Genomic DNA, 24062 nt, shown 5'->3' with positions numbered 1-24062 from the left:
GCTCCTGCAAACCCGGCAGCCCCAGGCTCCAAAAATGCAAAACTGCAGGCGCAAAACTACAAAACGGGGGCTGGGGCAGGAGGCTTAAGGCCTGCTGGAAAAGGTGGCCACCAAGAACCGGGGGTGGGCAACAGGGATCAAACTAAACGAGCACGAAACCCCAGCCCTTGCTGGCTTTTTACACTTATTTCTTCTCTTTCCCCCAAAAGGCCACCGGGAAGCCCGATACAACAAGAACGGCGTTAGTACAGCGACAAAGTTTTCTGCTCCCATCTTTCACGCTCGTATTGCTCTGCATAAACCTGCTTGCTTTGCCTCCATCAGCCTTTGGGAGAATAGAAGGGGAGAAAGTTGTACTAAAATGACACTAATTCCCTCAAGCACGTTCCACGGTGGGGAAAAAATCGGCTCCCAGCGACCGGTCCCCGGGCAGCCAAGCGTGCAGGCCGCCCTCCTCCTCCTCCTCCTCCCCGTGCACCCCATCGGCCAGAGATCCCCCGGCATCCCGCAACCCCAACAACGGAACCAGAAAGGGCCGGCGGGAACAGGCAACCGGACACGGCAGCTCCCAACGCAGGTGCCAACGTCCACTGTGGCGTGCACGCCCGCCTCCCAAGCATCGCCCGAGCAGCACGAGCTCCGCGCCAGGAACGCGCTCGCACCCGCGAGAAAACCACGTTAGGTATCAAGCGATCCTCACAGAAATCTTATTGAAGGGCAAAACCTTCATTTCGGAGAGCTGACCTTGAGGAAAACAAACAGTCAGGCACAGCTGCACCCCATTTTTAACTCGCTGGTTTGTGGGGGTTTTTTTCCCCCCTCATTTTTCCACCCTTACTCCTCCAAATCACTACGTCGCTCAAAGCCGTTTCACCGAAAGGATTATTTCGGCTGCTGCTGGACTGATTCCGATTCCCTTTCCACGGTGATCTTTGGTCGTTTATTACATTTCCAGGAGACTCTGCAACCTATGAAACTAATGACAGAGGATAGCTACCGGGAAAAATAAAGTGAATTTGAGCTGTTAAACAACCCAAATCATCCCCAGCATCTTTTTTTTTTTTTTTTATAAATAAAAAGAAGATTCAGTCCATCTCTTACGAAGCAACGCCAACACCTCTGGCACAGCCAGCCACACGTGAGGAGGGGGAACGAGCCAGCACCGGAGCATCCTCGCTGGGCTCCTATCGCCGGCCCCGGCTTCCCCCCCCCCGAAACAGGCTGCTGCCACTGAACACTCCTTGTCAGCTTTGGAGCCCACTGTCACCACCCTGGCACTCAGGGAAAAAATTTTTCTCTTTTCATTACAGCTAAAGCCACTTTGGAAGTGTGGGATTTACAGCATCTAACTCAATTTCCAATCACGCCACCAGCCGAAAACAAAGTGGCTCCCGAGCCCAGCTATGAATTTAACTCACAGCAGACAGATTTTCCCACGGAAATCACTGTACAGCTCCATCTGCACGCTCCTGCTATGTCTTTACAAATCAGTTATACGATTTTATTTTTTTTTTGCCTGACTAGTAGAGGATTACCGTCAGATAAATTACAGCCAGCTGGAATTAGCAGGAACTAGTTAAATTATCAAGGCAATTAATTCCAGTGAACATTAGCAAGAGATGTAAACATTTTCAAACTCTGATTTTTTTTCTGTATCTTTGAGCAATTCTGATTTTTTCCCATAGTAGAAAATAATATATTAAAAAAATCCTTCCGATTTCTAACAGAAACACAGTACAGAGACATATTTTCAAGACATTGCTCTTCATATTCTCTCTGAACTTCATGCACTGACCCTCGAGCCCCCTGCCAGCTCTGCTTCCAGGCTGTAAACATCACAATTTTGGTCCAGACACTCTGACCAGGGGACATCTTTTTTAGCAAGCCTATAATACACAACTTAGCACTTCATTTTCAAGAAAATCAATGTAAATAAAGTCACACAAAACAACCCATCTCAAAATCTCCTTATCCTGGAGGTGGGAAAAGATTTTTGTAACATACGTTACCAAAAACTATATATATACACATACACATATGAAAGAAAAAGCCAAAATAAAATTTTTAGAGAAATCAAAGCAAACCCCGATCCCTCCGTATCTGTTGCTTTAGCAAAGAAAAACAAAGCATGCATTCCCCTTTTTTTTTTTTCTCTTTGATCCCTCCTTCCCAATTTGCAGAGACAGAGCCACATACAAACAGAAAAAGCCCGGCAGGTGATGTCTCGGTCCCTCTCACATCGGTAAAGAAAGGAGCCCGGCTGCACCAGCGTGGACGTAAAATTTGGAGGCGTTGGGGCTGAATTTTGAGAAATCAAGTCAGAGCATCACGGCAACACAGATAAACACAGTGAGTCGAATTTCTCTCCCTTTTTTTTTTTGTGGCTGAACGCTATTTCAGCAAAGATTTCATCCTGTGACAGGATTTCTCATCCCCCCTTAAAGACGCCCAGCGCTCGCTCCGGTTGCACACGCCACCTCTCACCTGGCAGCGACACGGTTACCCCCAGCCGCCGCTCGGTAACCGCTCGCTGGCCATTTCACACAAAATGACCGCTCGGGAACGGAGCCGCGATTTTAAAGGCAGCAAAACCACACAGCCAGCGCTTACCACAGAAGGAGACTTCCACTCTGCTGCTAACTAAACGCATCCGGCTCTATCTCGCACAGAACGACCCACGAATGGATTATTATTATTACTATTTATCACATTTAAAACCCAGGCAAAAAGCAGCTACACTTACAGGCATACTTAAACGACAAGACACGACAAAAGATTTAGGGAGAGATAATATACCAACGTCATACATATCACAGCGAGGCCATGTTGAAGCTCAACGCGATTCCCCCCTCAGTAAGAAATCTCTCTCTCTCTCTGTCTCTCTCTCCCGCGCCTTTCTCTCTCGCGCGCGCTCGCTCTTGCTCTCTCGTTGAAGTGCTAGTGGCCGTAGTAGCCCCCAACAGCTCAGGAGAAAAAATCCATTTAACGAGTGCCCAGGAAGAACATGAGTATGACATTCACAAGCAATAGCACCACGATCACGGCAAAAACGACCACCGTTTGGACATCCAAGGTCATGGTGCAATGCAGAACACTGTAGTGTTCGAGGTGTGGGGCTGGCAGATTTGGAGAAGTCAACCTCTGCTCTGTAAGACTGTCCATACATCCACCATGCTAGAATAGAGGAGGAAACTGTTCCCGGTTTTGGTTTGGTTCGGAACGCTTTGCGCTTTTAGTTTATCCCCCTAGCTGCTGCTCCTAGCTCATCCCGGAGCCCGCTACGCGAAGCATCGTCACAACCAGGGAGCACTTAAAGACGCAAAATCCTTCCTTTCGGAAAAGCCAGCGAGCGCTGTCTGCAAGCTTCTCTCTCTCTCTCTGTCTCTTCCCCCCTCTCTCTCGCTGGCTGCCTTGCTTTTTAATTCGTCAAGCCAGTGCGGATGAGGAGCCTGTGCGAGCGCGACAGCTCTGCAAGCTGCTGCGGCTGCATCTCTCGGCGCGAGGCGGACCCTCCCGCATACTAATCAGCGCCGGTGACCAGGCAGCGAAGGCATCCTGGCTGTCAGTCAAACGCAAAAGGAAGCGCTGGCTCCATAAATATCCCCATCTTCCGCCCGCCGTGACGGGGAGCGCCATGCAGGCATGGTTTCCCGCCCCCCCCCCTCCTCTACTTCTGCGGCAGTTGGGAAAAGAGAGCCGGGAAGCCGGCGTCGCGGTCGGATGCCGAGGCTGAGCTCCGGGGAAGGCGTCTCCGTGCAAGGCAGATCCTGCTCCTCGGTGGCTTTGTACGGCGGGGACACGTCTGCCCCGTCCGTGCCGCCTGCACTAAGCTCCGGATGGAAAATATTAAATGTCGGAAAAAAAACGAGGCAGTGCTGCTGGGAGCCTGCTCAGACCAGGTAGGGGAGCAGGAGAAAGAGCGGGGAGGAAAAGCAGCTAAAATAACAAAAATGCCACCCCTGGTAACTTGGGAATTCGCTGTGAGCCTGTAACATGGGAGTTTTGCAGGGGGAATCACTTTTTAGCTCTGTACAAATGCTATGCACATCATCACATTGTAGATTTACCGCACAGCCTCTCTCCTCAGCGCTGCACTGGGCTTCTCCACGCTAAGAGTTAAACTGAATCCTGGTTCTACAGACAGAGATGCAGAAAAGGGGGGTGGAGGACCCGGGGGGGGGGGGGGGGACGGGACGGGGGACGGACACGATGGGGGATCGTTCTTCCTTCTACAGCAGCCAGAAAAGCTCATTCCTACATCAAATTCCCATACACACTCAGCGTCTATGGCCCAGGTGCCAGCTTCTATCCCCAACCTCATCCTCAGGCCCCAGCACCAGCTGCTAGCTTAGAAAGGCACCACACACACAAAAAGATGTGCTCAGCTGGAAAAAGCAAATGGTTTTACGGGCAAAGACAAACACAGACGTGTTGCCAATGCATACGTGTTACACACCAAAGTGCACGCGTGGGGCTGAGCAGCAGCAGCTTCCAGGAAACCCGCTCCTTCAAACACCGACCCAAACGAGCACTTATTTTCTTCTCCAGCAGCAGACAACAAGAGTTCAGGAGGGCTTTTAACCTTTTAAACCTGAGCGACGGGATCCCGTCAGCTCGCGCCAACGCGAGGCAGCCTTTCTTCACCACAGCATCCTTCTGGGGCAGGTACTTCTCGTCACCGGCGTTTGGGGGAGGGACAGGTTGGATCATGCTCCTACCCCACCTTACCATTCAAACCAACGCTAAACCCAGCTGTTTACTGCAAGGCTTGGTTTATTTTCCTTCCTTTGCTCTTTGGGTTGCCAGCGGGCTCCCTCAGAAGGAGCAGGCTTTTCCTAAATCCGCCCCCAAACACCAAAGGAGAGCGGCGTCGGGTGGGCGAGGACCGAGGCCCTGCAGTGCCCTCCCTCCTGTCTGATGTAATTTTAGACTAATCAGAACAGCAAACACCTAATAGATGTGGAGCGTTTATTACTGTTACCACCCTTTCCCGAAACAATGCAGGCGACGTGCCAAAGCCTGGGCCTGAACTCCCACACAAACGCCCAAGGAAATCCCGGTTTTGGTCTCGGCAATAACAGTGACCTCTCCAAAGTCTACAACAGGCCCGCATTTAGAGGCATCTTCACAGCCCGTTAATCTTTTCCTCTGAGCTGGGATGAGCCCAGAGGAAGCTGGGGTCTGGACCCCAGCCTCAGATGCAGCTTTACTTCTACAGAAAGCACAGTGGCGAGGTTCTACCCGCCCGCAGCAGCCCGAGGGCCTGCAGACACCTCCGCGCACACAGCCCGTCCCGCGCTTTGCGTCCTCTCAACACCAAGAACGGGAGGCAGCCGGGAGGGTTTCGAGGTGGGCTCCTCTGTGCCTTTGCATACGGACAGGGGGAGCAAAAATTGGGCAGGTGAAAGCAGCAGAGGCCTAAGAAATATCCAGAAAAAAAAAAAAAAAGAAAAAGAAAAAAGGTGCAGCAGCCATCAGGCATGCTCAATAGCCACTTCCGTAGCTGAGAAAGAGGATTTTGCGACGAGCGGTGCTCCTGGCAGGGCTCAGGCAGTCATTCTGCAGGAGCCGAGCCACTCAGAGCACAGGGGAGGGCAGGGATGATAAACCAGGCGACGAAGCCAGCCCCTGCCCGTCAGCGGTCCCCCGCCACGGCGTCACCGGCAGCCGCCGAGACCCCGCCGCCATCCGCCCCGGCCGGAGGGGCTGGGGGAGAGGCACGCGGGGCTGGTGCGGCCCGGGGGGCTGCGGCCGCAGCGTCCGTGCTCCCCGGCGGTGCTCCAGAGCGAAGGCCCCGGAGATCAGGCAGGAAAGCGGCGGGTGCCTCAGCGCGCACCGCTGCGAGTATCGGGCTGCAGGGGAAGTCGTGTGCGTGACAGCTACCAAGGGTGAGCCGCACAAACAGATTCACTCCACAGAAGCTGCTATTTAAAGAAGAGCCACAGTATTCCCAACGGTACTTGCTGCTTTATGTAATGTCCCATGCCTCCTGCCTGCACTAAATGCTGATAGATGACAATGGATGATGCTTTCTCTTAGAAGCCTTACTGAAAAAGAGCACCTACACAGCAGGGGTTTATGCAAACCACCACAAAGTTTACCTTCCTGTAATGCCTTCTGAAAAGTTTAGCCTAACCTTCTGCACAGAGCTAAATTGAAGAACAAGGAAAGATTTGTAATAGTTATATAAACGCCACCTCCCTCACAGCCCAGCACGTGCCCCGGCACCACAGCAGCTTTCAGGAGCACTGCTCGTAATGCAAGAGCAGTGATGGCTGCTTCCGTATGAGAAAGCAGCTTTGAACCTCGGCACCTCTCCACGAGGCATATCGACCAGGGACGGAGCCAGGGCTTCCCCTGCTACACCACACACACACATCCGTACGTACACATAAACCTGTACAGACACATACACAGAGAGACAGCGTATGCTGGGCTCCCAAATAACAGCCAAATCACAAGGGCCCCTGCAATAATGCTAATTACAACACAGTAATTTTGAGGCAAGCCTCTGAAGACGATGCCAAGCCTTCATTCCTCACGTGCGTAACACATCGGGCTCAGCCACGCGACCACGACTCCCTCCAACGGATGTCTCCAGCAATGAGCACAGCCCACCGCTGCCGGCTGGAAAATCCAGCTGTACCTCGGGAGCGGGGATTTGTAACCCGAACGTTCAACGGTGCTGTGTTCCACTCCCATTGACAGGTACGCTCCGCACCAGCTGGCGGGAGAGGCCAGTTCAGCTCCAGTTCCCCGTCCTGATTAACAGCCTCCACTGCAGCAATCTCCTGGACACGCAGGGGCATCTGTTTTCCTAACACATCAGCTCCATCTCCCATTAACTGCAGAAGTGAAGCACTCGAACCCGTAACCTCCAGACAGAGCCAGCGAGTTCTGAGGAAGCGGCGTGGCTGAGCTCCGGGGTTTGGCATGAGGACCCCAGCTCTGCCAGGCCAGGAGAACCTGGCTCATCACTCAGGCAAAGGAGAGAGATGCTTTGGTGAATTTGGGAGAGTTTCAAACATATCCCGTGGTGGCTTGTGATTCTGAGTGGGAATGAAACGATGGTCCTGTTGGTTTGGACTGGACGGAGCCCACGGCCTAGGGGAAAACGGCTGCCGGCAACCGTCGGTCCTGAACGGCTTCGGCTCTTTTGATTCCCTCTTTGAGCACAAGCCCAACTCGGAGCTATGCAGCACAAGAGAGAAGTTTAAACTTTTAATTTGAATTACTACTGCCCCCAAAGAGGAACGGAGAGCAACGGTACCCAGGGACGTGTGGGCAGGAGACGGGCAACTGCTCTTCCATTCCCAGTCTGATCTGCCGGGCACGCACCGACTGCTGCTGCTACGTCAGGCACCGACCTGGGGTTGGAGTCACCGGCTCTATCAGAGATTACGAGAAGACCATCAAATTCATTTTTTTTTTCTAAATCTAGCCAGGAATTAACCTCGGGGTTTCAGAGATTAAAGGCCAGTGGGATTATGATTTGCTAAGTTTCCAAAAAGGAGGATTTTCTTAAACTGGGAGTTGCCTCTTTTTCCTTTCTCTTCACAGCAAGTCTGACACAGAGGCACCTCCCTGCGCAGTTACAGACAGACAAAAGGGAAAGGAGAGGGGGACAAAAAAGCTGGTGAGATAAATGGACTTCAGAGGAAGAACTGCGTAAGAAAAGGCTGAGATGAGAGCCTGCAAAGAGCGAAATGGGAGAGAAAGGGGATGGGGAAGCGGGCAGAGCAAGACCTGTGAAGCAAATTGCTCTTGTGGCAAGGCTAAGAGTGCTTGAAAAGGAATAAGTGGACTTTCTAAGCCCACTTTTTCCATGTTTAGAGAACACAGGGCACTGTCGGATGTTGAGTCTGCCACACTGCTTAACCTGCACGAGCAACTGGCCAAGAGCATGACACGACGCTCAGAGGCTATGGGGACAGAGCTGAGCATCCTGGGTCACCGCTCTAAGTATTCCATGAAAAAGAAAAACGAGAGTTTCACCAGAAGATGGGAAGCGTCACATTGACCTTCACAGCCTGACCCTCGGTAGACGTACTAGATGCAGAGACACACGGAGCAGAGGCAAGCTGCAGCAGGTGAACTCTTCCCCATGCTTCACCAGCTCTAATTTCAGCTCGGAAAACAAGAAGTGATACACAGCAGGATTGTGTCCTCGGTGTAGAGACTGGTTTATTTATACCCTTTTCATTTAATAATGACAGCCAAACAACAACCAAAGGTAGGCCAGGGAGGCTGCGATGCACTTGTGCACCAGCCTTGGTAACTCACCCTCCTAAAACCAACCACGTTCAGGTAAACAGGTCCGCACCCCGTGAGCGAAGGGCAGGGGTGACACGTCACTTACTAACCAAGGTTGGCCTTGGGCCTCATGTGGAGACCTCAATGCATCCTGGTTCCTTCTACAAACAGAGCCAGCATCTCAGCAGATGGTGCTCTTTCCTCTGTTGAAGAATTAAAGCACTTGCATGATGCTGGGAGGGAGAAATAAAGCCAAAGCCTTGTCGCTGTTGTCTTATAAGGGGTCCAGATGTTTCTTCTAGAGCATTCTGCCCAGGTGTTGTCCCCATCCCAGCATGGCTCAGTGCATCCCAGCTAACGTCCTCCATCAGCGGCCGCGCAGGGCCACACAAGGAGTGATGGACTGGTGTCATCAGCTCTTGTAGCTTTTGTAACACTAGATAAACCACGCTGGAACAGCATGAAGAGAAAGCCTGTCTAGGGGGTTGATTCCATTGTGCTTGTCTAGATTGCAGTGAGAAAAACAAAACTTCTATTTTCAAGTTTATTTGAATGCAAAGCATTAAGACAGACTAAAATCTTATGCCCCTGGCAATCATGTTGAAGTGCTTTCTCTTCTGGCATCTGCTCCACACACCAGCCTGTACTATAGAAGCATCCTCAGGCTCCCAAGTTTTGAAAAAGAAAAGAAGACAAGCCCTCAAAAATCTAGCAGAAATCAGATGTGGTGACACCAACTGCCCTGGTCACAGAGAAAGACTTCAGGGGCCAAGAAAGTTCAGTTGAAAAGATGACCCATCAAATTCGGATATTCATTCTAACCTTACGTAAGCTCTCTTTTGTCTGAAAAAATGGCCAAAAAAAAAAATATATATATAGACATGTACTTCTTGATTTTACTTCTCAGGCTTCTGGGCTTGCAGCTGAGCCTGAAAACAAGGTAAAAAAGCCCAGCCCAAACCGCAGGAAAACCCAGGACAAGTCCCCTCCTTCCACTCCTCCCTCCAGGCACTCTTCAGGAACTCCGGGGCTTCTGCTCTCATTGCTGACATTAAATTGCAGAGATCTTCACATCGACACACGCCTGGACAAAGTGGTAAATGGGGAAAAGAAAAAAAATTATCACCCTCTAGAAACTACCTCACTAAATCCAGGGTCCGTGTCCCCAGTGTGGTCCCTGGAAATCCAGCTGCACAGACACAGAGAAGAGAAAGCTCTTTGCCGTGAAAATCAAAGGGTGTATTTCAGCTTCTCTGGATTTCTCCTTGTCCAGATATCGAGTAAAGAACAAACCATCTTATTAAGCAGCTGACCCATGGGTCTCATGTTCTTCACACAAATTAACCTAGAGAATTAGATGTATTTCGTATAAATCATTTTCTCCTCCTCTCTCTGCCTCCCAAAATAAGGAGAGGGAACAGGCGATTGAATCTGGCACTCTTCTAATGAGGAAAACGAGGCAAGACAACCTAATGAAGTAGGAGCTCCAGCTGGATATCAGTAGATGCATGAATAGAGCATAAACCGCTTTTTTTTATCAGCAATAATATCAGCAGTAAAAAGGAAAAAGAAGTTTACAGCTTTTTTTTTTCCTCTCTCTCTGAATGAGGCAGATGAATGCCAACGGGCTTTCGCTTCCCATTCCACCCTGGCTCGGTGGGATCGCCTGCAGCGCTGCCCTCCCGCCGACCGCTCGCGGGGAACCAAAGCAACACCGGCTGCGCGGGATAAGATGGCTTGAACACAACGGGCACGGAAAACAACCTGGTGTTGCGTTGGCTTCTTCAAAAAGCACGAATCGCCCCTCTGCATCACTAATCACCCACAGCGATGCTCTGGGGTAGAGCCGAGGGCCGCTGTGCGGGGTAATTTACTGCGTGCCCTGCGTGATCTTGGGTTAAATCTCAGGACTGCGGTAGCACAGCAGAGCTGGGCAGACAGAGGTTGGGATCCCCTCGGAACAGAGCCCTCGTGCACACGGGCACGGCTCTTTGGGCTCCACGGGAGCTCACCACAGCTCCGGACCAGCAACTGGACTTCATCTCTCACCCACGCCCTCCTACCAGACCAGTTAGAGATTTCACAGCCTGGAACCGGCCCCCAGATACGACACTGCTGCCGTTCTCTAACAACGCGTGCCTTGCCTTTCCCTGCCCACGTTATATAACAGGCAACTTTATTTTCTTTTTTCATAAGACTTGTTTTTGTAACAATAGAAACTATGGGAGACCACGATAACTCGATGAATTTTTCCTATTATCTAAAAGCTTAGTCACTCAGGGAATTAGTCATGTTCAAAATAACAGCCGGGCTCAAAGAGATTCGCAGCAACCATTCTGGAGCAGAAGCAGCTAATGTCATAAATGCATTAAGATGTTAGCTTGAAGCATTTCAGAGATTTTTCAAGAAGTGTTTAAAAAAAGAAAAACCCTTTGACTGGATACAAGGAAATCAGGTTCTTAGCAGTTAAACAGCCCTGCAGTTCACCACGCCTGCCATGCTCCCACACCAAAGCCCTGAACGCAGACGGGACCGATGGACTTTGTGACCACACAGCACGCGCGGCTTCCCAGTGAGCGCGTCCTGCTCGACGGTCTACGAAACACTGCTTTGTGGTTCTGCGGCACCCTCCAAGCAATGGTCTCAAAGGGTTTGCCAGACATCCCCGATGAATCATTGGGATGCATCTCGGGAGACGGAGAACTTAGCAGCATGTTTGTTATCCAGGAGGTAGGAACTGGGACACAGAGCCATGGTTTGCACTGGGACCAGAGCCAGGCCTCCTCCCAGCCGCTCCTGGGATTGACACAAGGGCAATCGGCAGCATGCATCAGCTATTTATGGAAATATTTTTATTTACCATAACATCGACTCTTCACCTGGCCGTTTATTGCGCACTCTTAGAGCAATGCTGGCGGGAGGCTGTGATTGAAAGAGTAAAGCAGCCCCAAACTCGGAGTGAAATGGAAAACAGAACAGAAACTACGTGGGTGAGGAACACCCCACAAAGAAACGCATTTGGTAGGACTGACTTCAGGCTTTGGAGCTCTACAGCACTGCAGCAGACACCAGAGTCTCCAGTGCACACAGGGCTCGTTCAATCCCAGTACCAACCTCCAGTGACAACAATCCCAGGATGAACAGGAGCAAACTTGCAATAAGCCACTCGTGTGGAAAAGGCCCTCTCTGCTGAGGCCGCCGGGTACGGAGACGACAGAGCAAAGCGCATCCTCCGCGGGCCACCCAAGCCGTTCGGCGGGACCCTGCGGCATCCCCGGGGACTTTGCTGCTCCGCGCTCAGCCACCAGCCGGCCGGGTGCTGCCGGCTCCCTCCGATCCCCGCGGAGTCCGGGTGCGCTGGGCCCCCGGCTCCCATCCTCCCCTAACGCCTGGATACTGCCAGGTCCTTTCTCCATCCCATCCTGGCCTGGCTTCTCTCTGCCAGCTGCATTGGCTCATCCAAACTTCCAAAAACGAAAATTGGGCCGGAACCGCTTTCTTACAGTTCTCATCTCCTGACTTCACACCGAGCTTTTTAGGATTATGGAGCGCAAAGAGTCTCTGTACTTCAGCTATCCCATGACCCGCAGACTGACACGCGGAGAAGAACCAATAAGAAAAAAATGTAAGAAAGTTTCTGGCTGCTGCACTGCCCTGCTCGCAGACATCTCCAGCACGGGCAGTATTTGGCCCTGTTATTCACTGACTTCCTTTTCAATATATTTTAAGTTGTGATGACTTACAACAGCTTACTTTTTGTTTATGACAGAAATGTCAAATATCAACAGATTGATTTTAAATATTTGAACAACATGCACTGTAAAAATATGGCTTTATATGCATTAAAAAAAAACCAAAAACCCAAACCCTAGGACTCTGTATGCACTGAAGCTAAGGGCTGCGCTCACTCCGACTTTCACAGGCACAGCCTTAAGCCCAGAATTAGACCTTCTGTGAGGAAACACCAAGGGAGATGCACGCTTGTCTTTCCTGCAACACAGCCAAAGGCTCGGGGAAAAACCCTGCCCTCGTCTGCTAAAAAACTGTTCCAGAAAAGGCAGCATCACGGCACGGCTTAAACCAACTCATCCGATGATCGTGCCAGATCAATATTCTCCGTGAAGAGCCCCTAACCAAATAATCGCCGTACTTACGGTGCTGATCAGATGCGTAGATTGATTCTCATCACTACCAATGACAATTACTTTCATCTTTTTGGGTTCGAAACAGATACGAGCGGAGTTTAGCAACTCAGTACCAACGGAGCGTGTAAAACACCCTCACGGGACGCCGGCATAATTGGAAAAAGATTAATTGTTTAAAAACGGGAAGCAGCACATGCAAAGGAGGGGAAAAAAAAAAGCCCCGACAGCTTAGTATTATGGAATAACAGGTTTAGGGGCCGATTTAGAACTAAAGAGCCACCTGCCATGGGAACACAAGGTAAAACACGAGTGACATCCTTCTTGGAGATCACCAGCTCTGGAAGGGAGCGGGTTTGGCTCTTCAACCCAGCTCTGAGGACGACAGAAAACAGCGCTTTCAGTAAATCAGTGCTGCGCAGAACTTCTGAGGCACCCATCTGAAATCCTGGGTTAGACCTACGTGCCCGAGCAGAACGAAGTCCAGGGATGCTAGCCAAAATAAATTTCTATCGCTGTTCTTTAGTGGATACACTGAAAATGGTCTCAGAGCAAAAAAAAAGGCATTTTCAAATCCATAATAGAGGCTCAGTGCTGATGAGCACGGCTCCAGCGTTGCTCTAGATGAGAGGCCGAGGTTCTTCACCGGCAGCTTAACGGGTGTGAACGGATCGACCAGCCTTCACTTCGCAGCAAAGGGAGCCGTTTCCTCCTTCTGTAGCACATTTCAGCCAGTAGACTGAGACAGGAATATTGCCACCGACTTGCTGAAATACAGCTACTTCTGGTGCGTGAATGACCCGTTTGTTTAGCAGGCTGCACCAATATGATCCAATATTTTAAAGTACTAAAAATTAAAGTAAGGTAGCAATGGGAACAACCCGCAAAATCCGCATTCCACGGCGCACGGCTGTCTGCTCTGGCACTTGGCCAGGACAGCTGGACCAACATGCCTCGTCTGGCAAAATGGGAGCAGGATTTGCGCGGACCGAGCGCAGCCGGGACCTCGGCTCCGCAGCGCGGCAGGAAGAGCAGGAGCACCGATCGCCCGCCGAAGCCCTCGGACCACAGCCACCCACCCGTCCCCGGGGAACCAGGCTCCTCGCGCGCAACGACTGCAAAGATCCCCGCTGGATTTATCTTACTGGGTTCCGTTTTATTTTGTTGGTTTGTAATCGTTTTTTACCTTCTTTTCAGATGATCTAGAGATACACGGAGCATCTGCAAATACTGCTGAGGTTGTTAAATGCTTATGAAAAATAGAAACCACAGCCTTCTCTTTCATTTTTCCCTTATTAGAAGGAGCAATATTGGGAAATTCCTGGGTGGAACTTACTTCAAAAAAAAAAAAAAATCAATCACTGGAGTTTTGCTTTCCCCTCAAAATATTTTAAATTACAAGCTATTCAGGAAGCGCCATAATTTCTCTCTAAGAGAAGGCAAAAATTAGACTAATCAGAACAAAATAACTGAGTCTCCCTTACTGCTGGCAGCAAGAGAGGAAGCTGGAAAGATAAGAGGGCGAGAAAGTGTCAAGTCTTGTGCTATGTCAATTAGAAACGCAGCTTGCCCTGCACCACGTCCCCTCCCCAGCAGCGCTCAGCAGCCCCCCAGGAGGAAAGGGAGAAGGGTGAAAGAGCCACAGCACCCTTCCATCCCCGCTCTTCCTTCAGCACAGTAATCTCTGAAAAATGGAAATCGGCAAACGGGTGAAAGGCGATTTGTGTTGCTTAGACACCGGCGGAGAGGGGGAAAGCGCTACGCTGACACGCACGCGGGGGGGACGGGGCGGCCGAGGGGAAGGAAAAGCCTGGATGCTCAGAGGGTGGGAGGAGGCAGCAAAACCCCCAAAGTGTTGCGGGGTGCTAGACAAGCCTTAAATAGGACCCGCAACAAATTTCCTATCTGCTGCAGGCTGCTGCCTACACCCTCACGTTACGCTTCCCGTGCCGGCTCCAGAGCCTTTCAGAAGCATAAACCATTAACCTCCCGTTCGTGTGAGTATCTCAGAGGGGACGGAGGGCAGAGCAAGCCGCACAGGGCACCACGGAGCTGGCGACCGGGCATCGGGAGAGAACGGGCAGAGATTCTTGCGCTGGCTCCAAAATCCTCCCCGCTGCCAGGAACATCTGCTGGGTGCCCCCAAGGGAGCCGAAACGCAAGGGCTGAGCCAGGTGACGCCAGCAGCCCGGAGCGGGTCCGAGCCATGGGACCAGCCCGTAGGGATGCCCTGAGGCTCCCTGCAGCACGCAAAACGCCCAGGGAAGGGAAAAAAAAAACACACACACAAAAAAAAAAATCTGCAAAATCCAGTCCAGCGCGGAGATGGGAAAGCAGAGGGAAACAGCATTGCAAAGCAAAGCTGTGTGAGGAGGGAGAGCTGGGGAGTAGGAGGAGGAGGAGGAGTATCTCAACAACAACCGCATCTCTTCACCGGGAAGTTTCTGAATGAGGAACGGGGATCCTCGCCGAGATGGGGGAACTTCCCCGCTCTCCCTCCCGGCAGACACAGCCCCTCAGAGCCAGGCACAGCGAGGGCAGCTGCACCTTGGCAGTATTTTTATTTTAAATTAAGCAGAGCTGTCACTGTTTTAACTGCTTTCCTGAAGCCCTGCACTTAGAGGAGCGCGTTACGGTCTGATGCGAGCCAGGGCAGGGACGCTCCGGCTCAGCAGCGCATCCAGGCTCCCCCCACGCCGCAACTCATCATCCACAGAAGGGGCAGATCTGACAGGTCCCGGCGGCCAGAACGCTGCCGGCAGCCCCGCTCCGGTGCTCCTGTCCTAGCTCCGACACCACACACCCGCACCCGGAAACCCCTTTCCTTTCCCCCCCAACCCCACCGGTTCACCCCACCGACACCCCCAGCCCCTGCCAAGCGCCGCTGCCCCCTCCCACGCCCCACTCGTGCACACCCTCCTCCCCTCCATTGCGTTTTTGTTCTTTTGCTCAGCAGTTGGGGAATGCAGAGTCCATAAAATGGCTCCAGAGTGATCAATGGTTTCAAGGACGGGGAGCAAAGGAGGAGTCGGGAGCTAGGACGGAGGCTTTTTTCCCCGTCCAAGTACTGCAATAAGAGGAAAAAAGAAAGACATAGCTACCTGAACTCACCATTCCTGCTCCATCCCTTAGCCACTGCATCTTGCTTCTGATGATGTCCTTATTATCAGGGAGGGGAGAAAAAAAAAAAAAAAAAATCCCTACTGCCTGGTGAGAGCTGGCAGAAAAAAAAAAAAGCAGCCCCCCACCCCCACGCTCGCCCGGAGCTCTCAGTCAGCCATCCCTCAGCCGGCGATCCCGTGCCTGCCAGGAGAGCGTTATTAGCAGCCTCCTCGCTACCTGCGATCGCGGTTATTTATTTCAGGCACAGACGGAGGGACTGGAGGGGAGGGGGATGTCCTTTCCTTTCCCTCGCCGTGCTTTCAAACTCTGCAGGAGGGGAGCGGAGAAAAGGGAGGGGGGACCTGCAAGAACTTCGGGAGGGTCCCCCGTGGGCGCCCAGCACCCTGTCCTCCTCCCGGCACAGGGTCACCCTCGCCCCCGGCGCTACGGGACTCCCAAATCCGCAAAGTCAGCACGTGCCTCCGCGCCCAGCAAGGGGCCGGGGATTTTGCGGAGGTTGGAAGGGCAGTAAGTTGTCACTCCGCTCTCCGCACGGCAGGATAAGTCCCCTTCCCACCAAAACACCACCTCCCAGCACGGAAAAGGGCTGCGCCAGCCCAGGGCCATCCTCCCCCAGCACCCACGCTCTGCTCCCCGCTAAAGGTTTTTAACCCCCTGCCCACTCCGAGTTTCTGGGCAGAGCAGGGGAACGACAGCCCCCCACACGGTTAGAGCAGACAAGGCTCTCGTTAAGCGTCCGCCACCAGCACGGCCACCCGCCACGCCGGGGCGGATGAGACCGGTCCGCCCGGCGCCGGTGAGGAGAGGCGGCGATAGCATATGGGACGCGCATGGCCAACTGGGAACAGGACCGGATCCTCCCACCCCTCCAGCTGGGACACGTATGTCCACACGGTTCTCCCCACAGCACAGGGGAAGACACGGGGATGGAGGGGAGCTGGCCAAGGCCATTCACAGCCCTCTGCCCGCAGGAAGGTGCAGCCCTTTGCGAGCACCGGCACGCACCCGAGTATGGTCAGAATAGCCCCCAAAATTTCCACTATCTCCTCTTCGGCAGCTGATGAAGGGCGCAGCCGGCTTCAGAGGCAGGGGAGGGCAGGTAAAAACGATGGAGGCTGCGGAAAACGGCTCACAGGCCGCTCTGGGCACAGAAGCCCGCAGCCAGGATACACACACACTGGATACGCTGGATATACTGGATCCATACATTAAATACCCTGCAAAGCCTGCAGCGAAGCTACAATCTCTTCTACTACATTTGCAGAGGACTTAGGGTTGTGTCTGCATGTTGGGTTTCCCGCCCCCCCAAGCACTCCTGCTCCAAGGGCAGGAGGGCATTTGAATCTCCGGCTCCTGACCTCCAGAGGAGGCAACGTTTTTCCTGCAGCCGGAGGTTTTGAGTCAGGAAACAACACACAGCTCCTCGTGACTGCCGCGTTCTGCTAGCCCTGCGCCGTTCAGCAGGACGCGCGAGGGATCACAGCCTGGGCGTCCGCACTTATTTAAATCGGACAGGAAAAAAAGCACAGGCGGGAGTGAAGGGATGCTGCCCAGCATCCCCGCATCGCTGGGGCTCCACCGAGCCTGCTCTAGTTATATCAAGCTGCATTCCATCACCTTTCACACAGGCGCTGACAGCTATCGTTATTCCCAGAGATGGCCAACAAAGGAGAGAACTGGGAGGTAAACCCTTATAGACATCCAAACTCTGGAATCCTGCCTACGCTTCCTACGCCAAGCGACAGAAACGCCAGGCAGGTTATTTACATCTGCTTGGGACGTCACTTGGGTCCAGTGCAGCCTCCCAACCCACTCAGAAACTGTACTGGGGAGAGCTGGGACGGAAGAACCAACAGACAGACATCCCGAGTGCGCGGGCAGTGTTTCCTTCAGCAAACTGGACTAAAAACGAAAGCAGAGATCACGTTATCTCCAATGGAAGGTCAATTTTTTTCCTACAGGGAAATACGAAATGAGAGATCCACATTATTGATCACCCCGGTAACTCCACTGCCTTCAGCCAGCGTTACACCCATCCTGACCTCAGCAGTGCACGCGGAGGGAGCTGTCATCTGGCACATTCCACCCTGCTGCTCTGATTGGTAAGGTGGATTTGGAGGAGGAGGAGGACAATTTTTGTAGAGGCTTGTTATGCACAAGCAGAAATTGTACCGATTCCTCTCCTCCCGCTGTCAGCTGTTGATGAGGCCTGTCAATACAGCTAATATCCCACTCTCTCACTTCCTAGCCCTTGTTTACGCTAAGCTGATTTGAGAAGTAAACCAGAGGTTGCCAAGTTAATTCTCGCTCCCTGCGAAGGTGACAAAAGGCAACAAGGACCGGAGATGAGCCAAATCCCTGAGTCGGCATCGGTGCGTGCACACAAATCCAGTCCTGCCCGGATCAGCGGGGCAGCGACGCTGGCACACGCAACCTCGGAAAGAGCCCAGCTGCCAAGAAAACGCACCGCTGTCGCTCAGTCTCTGCGCAAAGCATTCTGCAGGCGGCCAGCGGGCAGGGAACCAAACCCAGAAGGCCTGCCAGAGCAGAGGGCGCAGCAGGAAGAGCCAGCCGCCCGCGAGCTTCTCCACCGGAGCAACCCCACAACGGCGGAAAGGGCCCGGGCACCGCAGTGACACCGCACAATCCCTATTGCCTACGGGGAAACAGCGGCAGCTTCCCATGCGCGGTATTTGGGCGCAGAGTTTGCACTGCAGGCTCCTGCCCTGTGATTTACCTTACAAAAAAAAAGGTGATTTCTACTACCAAAGATAGTAAATAATTCAGTATTGCCTGAAACAATTTGAGGAAACTCCTCTGTTTCTAGAGAGGCACTGAAGAAGACGTGCAAAAGAAGAAAGTCTGTTTGGCTATTGCTTGCCCACAACTCCAGCACCACGGAAGGTGGGGATGCATCCAGCCGCACATCACATTCGGCATACCTCTGCAGAGGGTCACGTCAGCGGGGGTCTGCCGGGGCTGCCGCGGAGCCCCCAGGGCAGCTCACACACCCGAGGCAACACAAAGCAGTGCCGGGTCCCGCTGGGGCGGCACGGAACAGATTGTGCTGCGGTGAGCAGGTCCTTGGTTTGCCGGAGGGATTGCTCCAGAAGAAGTCCCCTGTAAGAACTCGTATTTCTCATTGATAACACAACGCCCCGTTCATTCTCAGCAGAGCTGCGCTCTGCTCACGTTTTACCTGTCACAGGCTCTAAAAGTTGCTTTCCCTGCAGAATAAAGACCAAAACCAGCTGGTGTGCTTCAGCCTCAGCTGCTTGTGGATCCCCATCGCCTGCACAACCCCCTTTACCACACTCCTGGTCTGGCTCAACCAACTTTTGGGATAACCCAGCCGCTTGGTCTAAAACGTGTCCAAAGAAAACTTCCTGCAGCACAGAGCATCCTGCCAGCTCCCCGAGCGCTGGCGGCGGGGGACACTGCTCCCGGCCCACTGCTGGATCACGCTTCCACGCTCAGCCCTGGAAGTCTCTTTTTTCTCCTGAATGTCTGCAGCTAGAGAGCGATTCAAAAGCAAAGCGAATGAGTACGAGCAGAAGAACACTTACTATCACGCTGCACCGCTGAAAAAGCAAATCTCCCTCCCTGTACCTCACCCAAGACGCGTGGAGTCATTCAAGGGACACACATCACACCGACAACACTCTCGCTGCGATCCGCTGTCGGATCCAATACGCGCAGACACCCTCTCTGCTCTCCCACCGGTATGTACTACCGTGCTGCGGTGTCGGAGGGCAGCTTTTGGGTGCAGATCCCTCCTCTGAGACAGACCCAAAACACAACGCTGGGGTCCCAGACTTGATGGGTCATTTTCTTGCAACCTGCGAGAGCAGTGAAGGAAACACAGCAGCATTACAGGGTTTCACCCGGCTCCAATCTCTTTTCTTCGCCATATATTGCCACTGAAACCTCCTTTAGATCTCCACGGCCTCCTTTCTTTAATCCCACCGTAAGAATACTGCTCCAAACTGCTCTCTGGACGTGTAGACTTCTTCCAAGATGCTTCTCTCCCCTCCCCTTCTGCTGCCTTCACAAAGGGATTTCCCCTCCTCTGCTCTTCACCCACCCTCCCTCTTCCCTCCCCAACCCCGAGCAGGCTCTTCGGAGAGCCCCGTCACGCCGCGGTTCGTTCCCTGCTGCAGAAGGCAAATGCTCTTCATTACGTATCAGAAAGCACAAAAGTGTTCTTGCAGCCATCACCTCCACTGAACCGCAAAGGCACCAAACCCTACAGGTTAATTAATGGGAAAGGAGGGGGATTCGTACAACCTCTGCTAGGAATCACGCAGCCCGGCTTCAGAAAGCAATCAGCCACGCTACGCAGCTATGAAATATGTGCCTTCCTCCAGGAAAAACCCCGAACCCTACGGAATACTGTCAGAACGGCCCGGTGCCTCCCAGATTAGCACAGCAATAACGGCGGCGCTTCGGGCTCTCGCTAAGTATTGTCATTATTTCTGGTACGTTACAGGATTGTTTGTTCTGTAACAGGAGGTGACATCTTCACAAGCCTCAGATACCAGCGTCCTCCTGAACCAACTCCGACACCAAGACAGCTTCAGTCATAAATCACAGGACTTGACCAAGCGCATAAAAATCACTTGCTCCGGTGTCAGCGATGGAGATCTTGCCGTTAGCCACAGGAAGGGAAAAAGACGATTCTCCACCCTCTTGGAGCTGCAGACCAGTGGCACAAGCTCTTCCCCTGCCTTACACCGCAAAGCGGCGGCGGGGACAAACAGGGGAGCCCAAACTCGCATGTCTGCTCCAAACCACTTCTCCAGTCGGGATCGGCCACGTGTACGCACGCTCTATACGCTGGCACATATAACTAGAGTTATTGCTAATTTAATTACATCTATTTGGCATTATTAATTATTCAGTATACGCACATTTACAGTCCCAGTGCAAAGAGACACCAGCCTGCTCCAGGCAGAGGTGCGCATCACGTCCGGCTCGCTCCTGTCAAAGGCAGCAGACGATGGGACGGACCACGGCCACGCTGTCCACAGACTCTCCTCAAAGGGCTTTTGGTTTGATTTCACTAAAGCTTCAGTTTTTGAGAGGACAAAACGAAACTATAACTTTTGTGAAAGCCCTAGTGGAAAACCACAGTTTGGAAATCCGCTTTTAAAAAGCGATTGTTTAACGAGGTAAACTGTTCCGTTCACAGCAGACCTCCCAGACACACGGACGTTCCTCCCACCCGACGCTGTCCCGCAGGACGGCCGGGGACAGCCGCAGCCCGGCCCCGGGAAGGCAGCAGAGCTCTCAAGCGCCGTACCTGCCTCCCTTCCGGAACGACTCCTCTGCCAGGCCTCCGCCGATCCCATCCCGTTCACCGTTCCCTCCTCCCGGTCACCCCGGCTGACTGACAGGACGACTCACGCCGCGGCCTGTTTGGTTTGCTAATATCTTTCAACTTTTTTCCAACAGTGGCATTTTTTTTTTTTAAAACTCCCACACCTGCCTTAATGAAACCACAGCAGCCTGTTGCCAAGGAACGTGCTCTGTTGCCAAGACCTCTGCTTTAGAGGCAAAATTAATAACCCGCAGGCAAATCCAGCTCTTAGGGCGATAAGGAAAGCACCCCAGTTCAGATCCCAAGCCCGCTAAAAGTCTCTCCAGCATCCAAATCTTCTTTCTTTATGTCCATCTGTCACTGGCACTGCCCTAGTTCTGCTTATTCGGGGAAAATCCTATGGAGATTAAAAAAAGGAATAAAACTAAATTTGAAAAAATAAAGGGCTTTACAAGTAGTATAATGCTCGTCTATAAATTAATTTTATTTACGTATTTAGAGAGAGATCTGCAGCCAAAAAGAATTATTTTAAAGAAAACTAGAGCTTAATATTACTATCCAGGAGAAGATCTACAGGGAAACAATAGATGCTCCCCGGGTCATGCATTTTAGGGTCAGAAGGGACAGGCAAAGGTAGATACCCTGCAACCGTGCTCCTCCCTCTTGCCAGGAGGGACGCTCCCTTGCAGGACCCGGGGATAGAGCCATGCCCCATGGTCCAGGGGCTCTTACAGCCCTCCCCTGTCACAACAGCGAAAGCTGGATTCACATCTGAGCTCCCCTCCGTCCCCTCTCTCCCACCCAAACCCAGTGGAGATCTCGCTGGAGCTGGGTGCCTTCAGATCAGGCATCCCAACCTGGTCCCACACCCACAAATACACACTAAACCCAGCACAGAAAGGCTTTTCCTCCCGCTGAGAGATCTGCGCTGGCAGGAACCAGAGCGGTGAGACGGCACCGTGGTCCAGCCACGCAGAGCTCCCATGGAACTCCGCGGGATTACGGCTTGAACAACAAATTTACAGCCTGGCTCTCGATAAAGAAAGCTGTTGTACAGAAGGCGGGCAGATCGGTCTTCCAAGACTTCAAATCTCCATCAGGCGAGGGAAGGCTTAACGAGCAGGTCACATTTATAAGGCTATGGCCACAGTTCATCAAAATGCACAGAGCGATGCGGAGGAGTCTTTCGTATTCGCCCGTCGCTCTTCTAGCTCCATTATTTAATACAAGCTGTGACCTGCGGCCTTGCACGCTGAGCTTAAGCAATTCAGTTGGCAGCCACGTTCTCACGGCCTCAGTGGGTCCCAGTTACAGGCGCGTGGTAAGAGACCCTCAGCCAAGCAAGGCGCGCAGAGAGGAGCGTGCACTGGAGTAGGGAGGGCTCCCCGAGCAGCTGACCCTCAGCCCTACAAGTATGGGATGTCCAGAGATGGACAGCCAGGACAACGAGGAGTGTTTTTGTCTTCTCTAGGATGATGTACATTTGGTCCTTACGCTCATATTTTTCTGATGTGCCTGGATCAGGTCAGTCTCAAGGTTTCTAGCGTTTTCCTGTGCATTTCCCTCTCTGCGTTCTCCTGCCTGCCATCAGCTGTGCCGGCCAGGATGCAGCTGGGCAAGTGAAACAGGCAGGGAAAGGAGCAGCTGGGACCAGCCCCAGCCTCACCAGGAGAATTTCTTGTGCTGGAGCATCATCCGCAGCTCCAGTCAGCGTAAGGAAACCTCTTTGCTGAGTCCCTCGGTTAACTGGAACCATTGACTTTCAGAGTCAGGAAAGTCACCCAGAGAGACGCTCTCCTTCAACAGTTGAGGCTGCTAAAGCATCATGAGGTTTCCCTTCGAGGAGCACTGCCTTGAGGCACCCACCGGAGTCAAAAGAAAGGCAGAGAGCCTCTCTCTTCCCCACCCACCATCCGCAGAGGGGTGTAAATTCACCTGACAAATAGTACCGCACACTGAAGGCTGCAGCTCCTCAAAACTATTGAGCACACTGCTTCCATCCCAGGCTGCTTGTCAGGACCCCTGCAAGCCCCACAGTCCCCTCACCAGACCTTCATGGCCACAGCCAGCCCGCAACTCTTCCCCACTGCGAAGGAAAGCGTCAATCCTTTCATTTCCAAAAGTATACAAAAGTCACCTTCTGACACGGCCTTTCTTAAAACTTCCATCCCTGCTCCCCTCCCGAAACCTACAGCTCCACGCTGGCGTCCTTTGAAATGTTCAAAACTCATCTGCCTCCAATAATTACTAACCCAACGGTTTAATTCCAAACGAAATGAGATCCCTCCTGGGTGTGTTTTATTACTGCAGAGGAAACAGGCCATGGGCTCAGGGGGTCTCTGGCTTGCCAGGAAGAAGGCAAGAGGAAGGGGTATCGCCCTCCTGCTGCTCCCACGTCTTCCATTTCTGCCTTGCCATGCGGTACGTTACGCCGTGTCGGTGCAGCGGGGCGTGCGGTAACACGAGGAGACAGGCAGATCCAGGAGCAGCCAAAGCTTTCCCCACGGAAGCCATTTCACAGCAGGGATGCTCGACAGCAAAAACAGGGTGTAAAACATGGACAAGGATCATCCAACCTCTTCCAGAGCACTTACAACTTCAGGTCGTAAACCAACAGAAGTCTACACAGGGAAAATCTCACGAGCGGTTATGAAACTGTAGTCAGACAAACAAAGGGGTTAAAACCAGCGACAGTACTGCTCGGAAAGCCTCTCTGTAGAAAAGCAATTCCTTTATTACACGCACATCCCACCTGCACCCAAAGCCATAAATACGTCGCATCCTCTCCCTCTAGTGGCTGGAGACTTGGAAATTAAGGGGATGGAAAACGACCCTGCAATTCCTGGAAGGAAATGGAGTTGTCCCAGTCTGTTTGTCCCCCAAAACTCCCAGAGAGCCAGCAGGTAGTAAGCCCAGAGAAGGTATTACGTCCTTTGCAACAGGCATTCCCCACGAGTTCTATGCAGAACAGGATGCAGTGAGCTGGTATCTAAAATTCAGCCTGTTTCCACCAGGCACCAACAGGTTATCGCACCAGAGTCACCTACCGACACACTTTGCCTGCGTGCGTTTGTTCTTCTTCTCCACAATCTTCCACTTTGAGACCAGGACCTGTTAGTGCCCCGTTGCCAAGAACGCACAGGAGCCGCTCCAACGCGTATTCCCACCGCCCCACCCCACGCCAGTCAGCCTGCCAGGTCTGCTCACAACTCACAGCGTCAGCG

General features: G+C 52.5%; 2 protein-coding genes across 7 annotated transcripts in view; both read right to left on the bottom strand.

Annotated features, from left to right (window-relative positions):
• ARHGEF9 (Cdc42 guanine nucleotide exchange factor 9) overlaps positions 1-24062 on the bottom strand; it is a 185278-nt gene that overhangs the window by 96226 nt on the left and 64990 nt on the right. Inside the window, exon 1 of one of the 6 annotated variants that reach the window (XM_086756116.1) lies at positions 15497-15582. The exons of 2 other annotated variants lie outside the window; for them this stretch is intronic. Coding sequence is in view for 2 of the 4 variants with exons in the window: in XM_086756114.1 (XP_086612240.1) it covers positions 2801-2809 (9 nt within the window). In the remaining 2 variants the exon portion in view is untranslated. Of the gene's footprint in view, positions 1-2796; positions 2950-15496; positions 15583-24062 lie in introns of those variants that run through there. 3 more of the 6 variants (XM_086756114.1, XM_086756115.1, XM_086756113.1) reach the window with 3 other exon arrangements.
• Positions 2973-3474, bottom strand: LOC147599353 (uncharacterized). Its single transcript, XM_086756117.1, has one exon. It carries the CDS (start codon positions 3160-3162, stop codon positions 2983-2985), a length of 180 nt encoding a protein of 59 aa, XP_086612243.1. The 5' UTR covers positions 3163-3474; the 3' UTR covers positions 2973-2982.

The sequence above is a fragment of the Chlamydotis macqueenii genome, chromosome 11 (assembly GCF_036417535.1).
Source record: "Chlamydotis macqueenii isolate bChlMac1 chromosome 11, bChlMac1.mat, whole genome shotgun sequence".
NCBI classification, from domain to species: Eukaryota; Metazoa; Chordata; class Aves; order Otidiformes; family Otididae; genus Chlamydotis; species Chlamydotis macqueenii.
The sequence above is the reverse complement of the archived record's forward strand: the minus strand, read 5'-3'. Positions and strand labels throughout refer to the sequence as shown.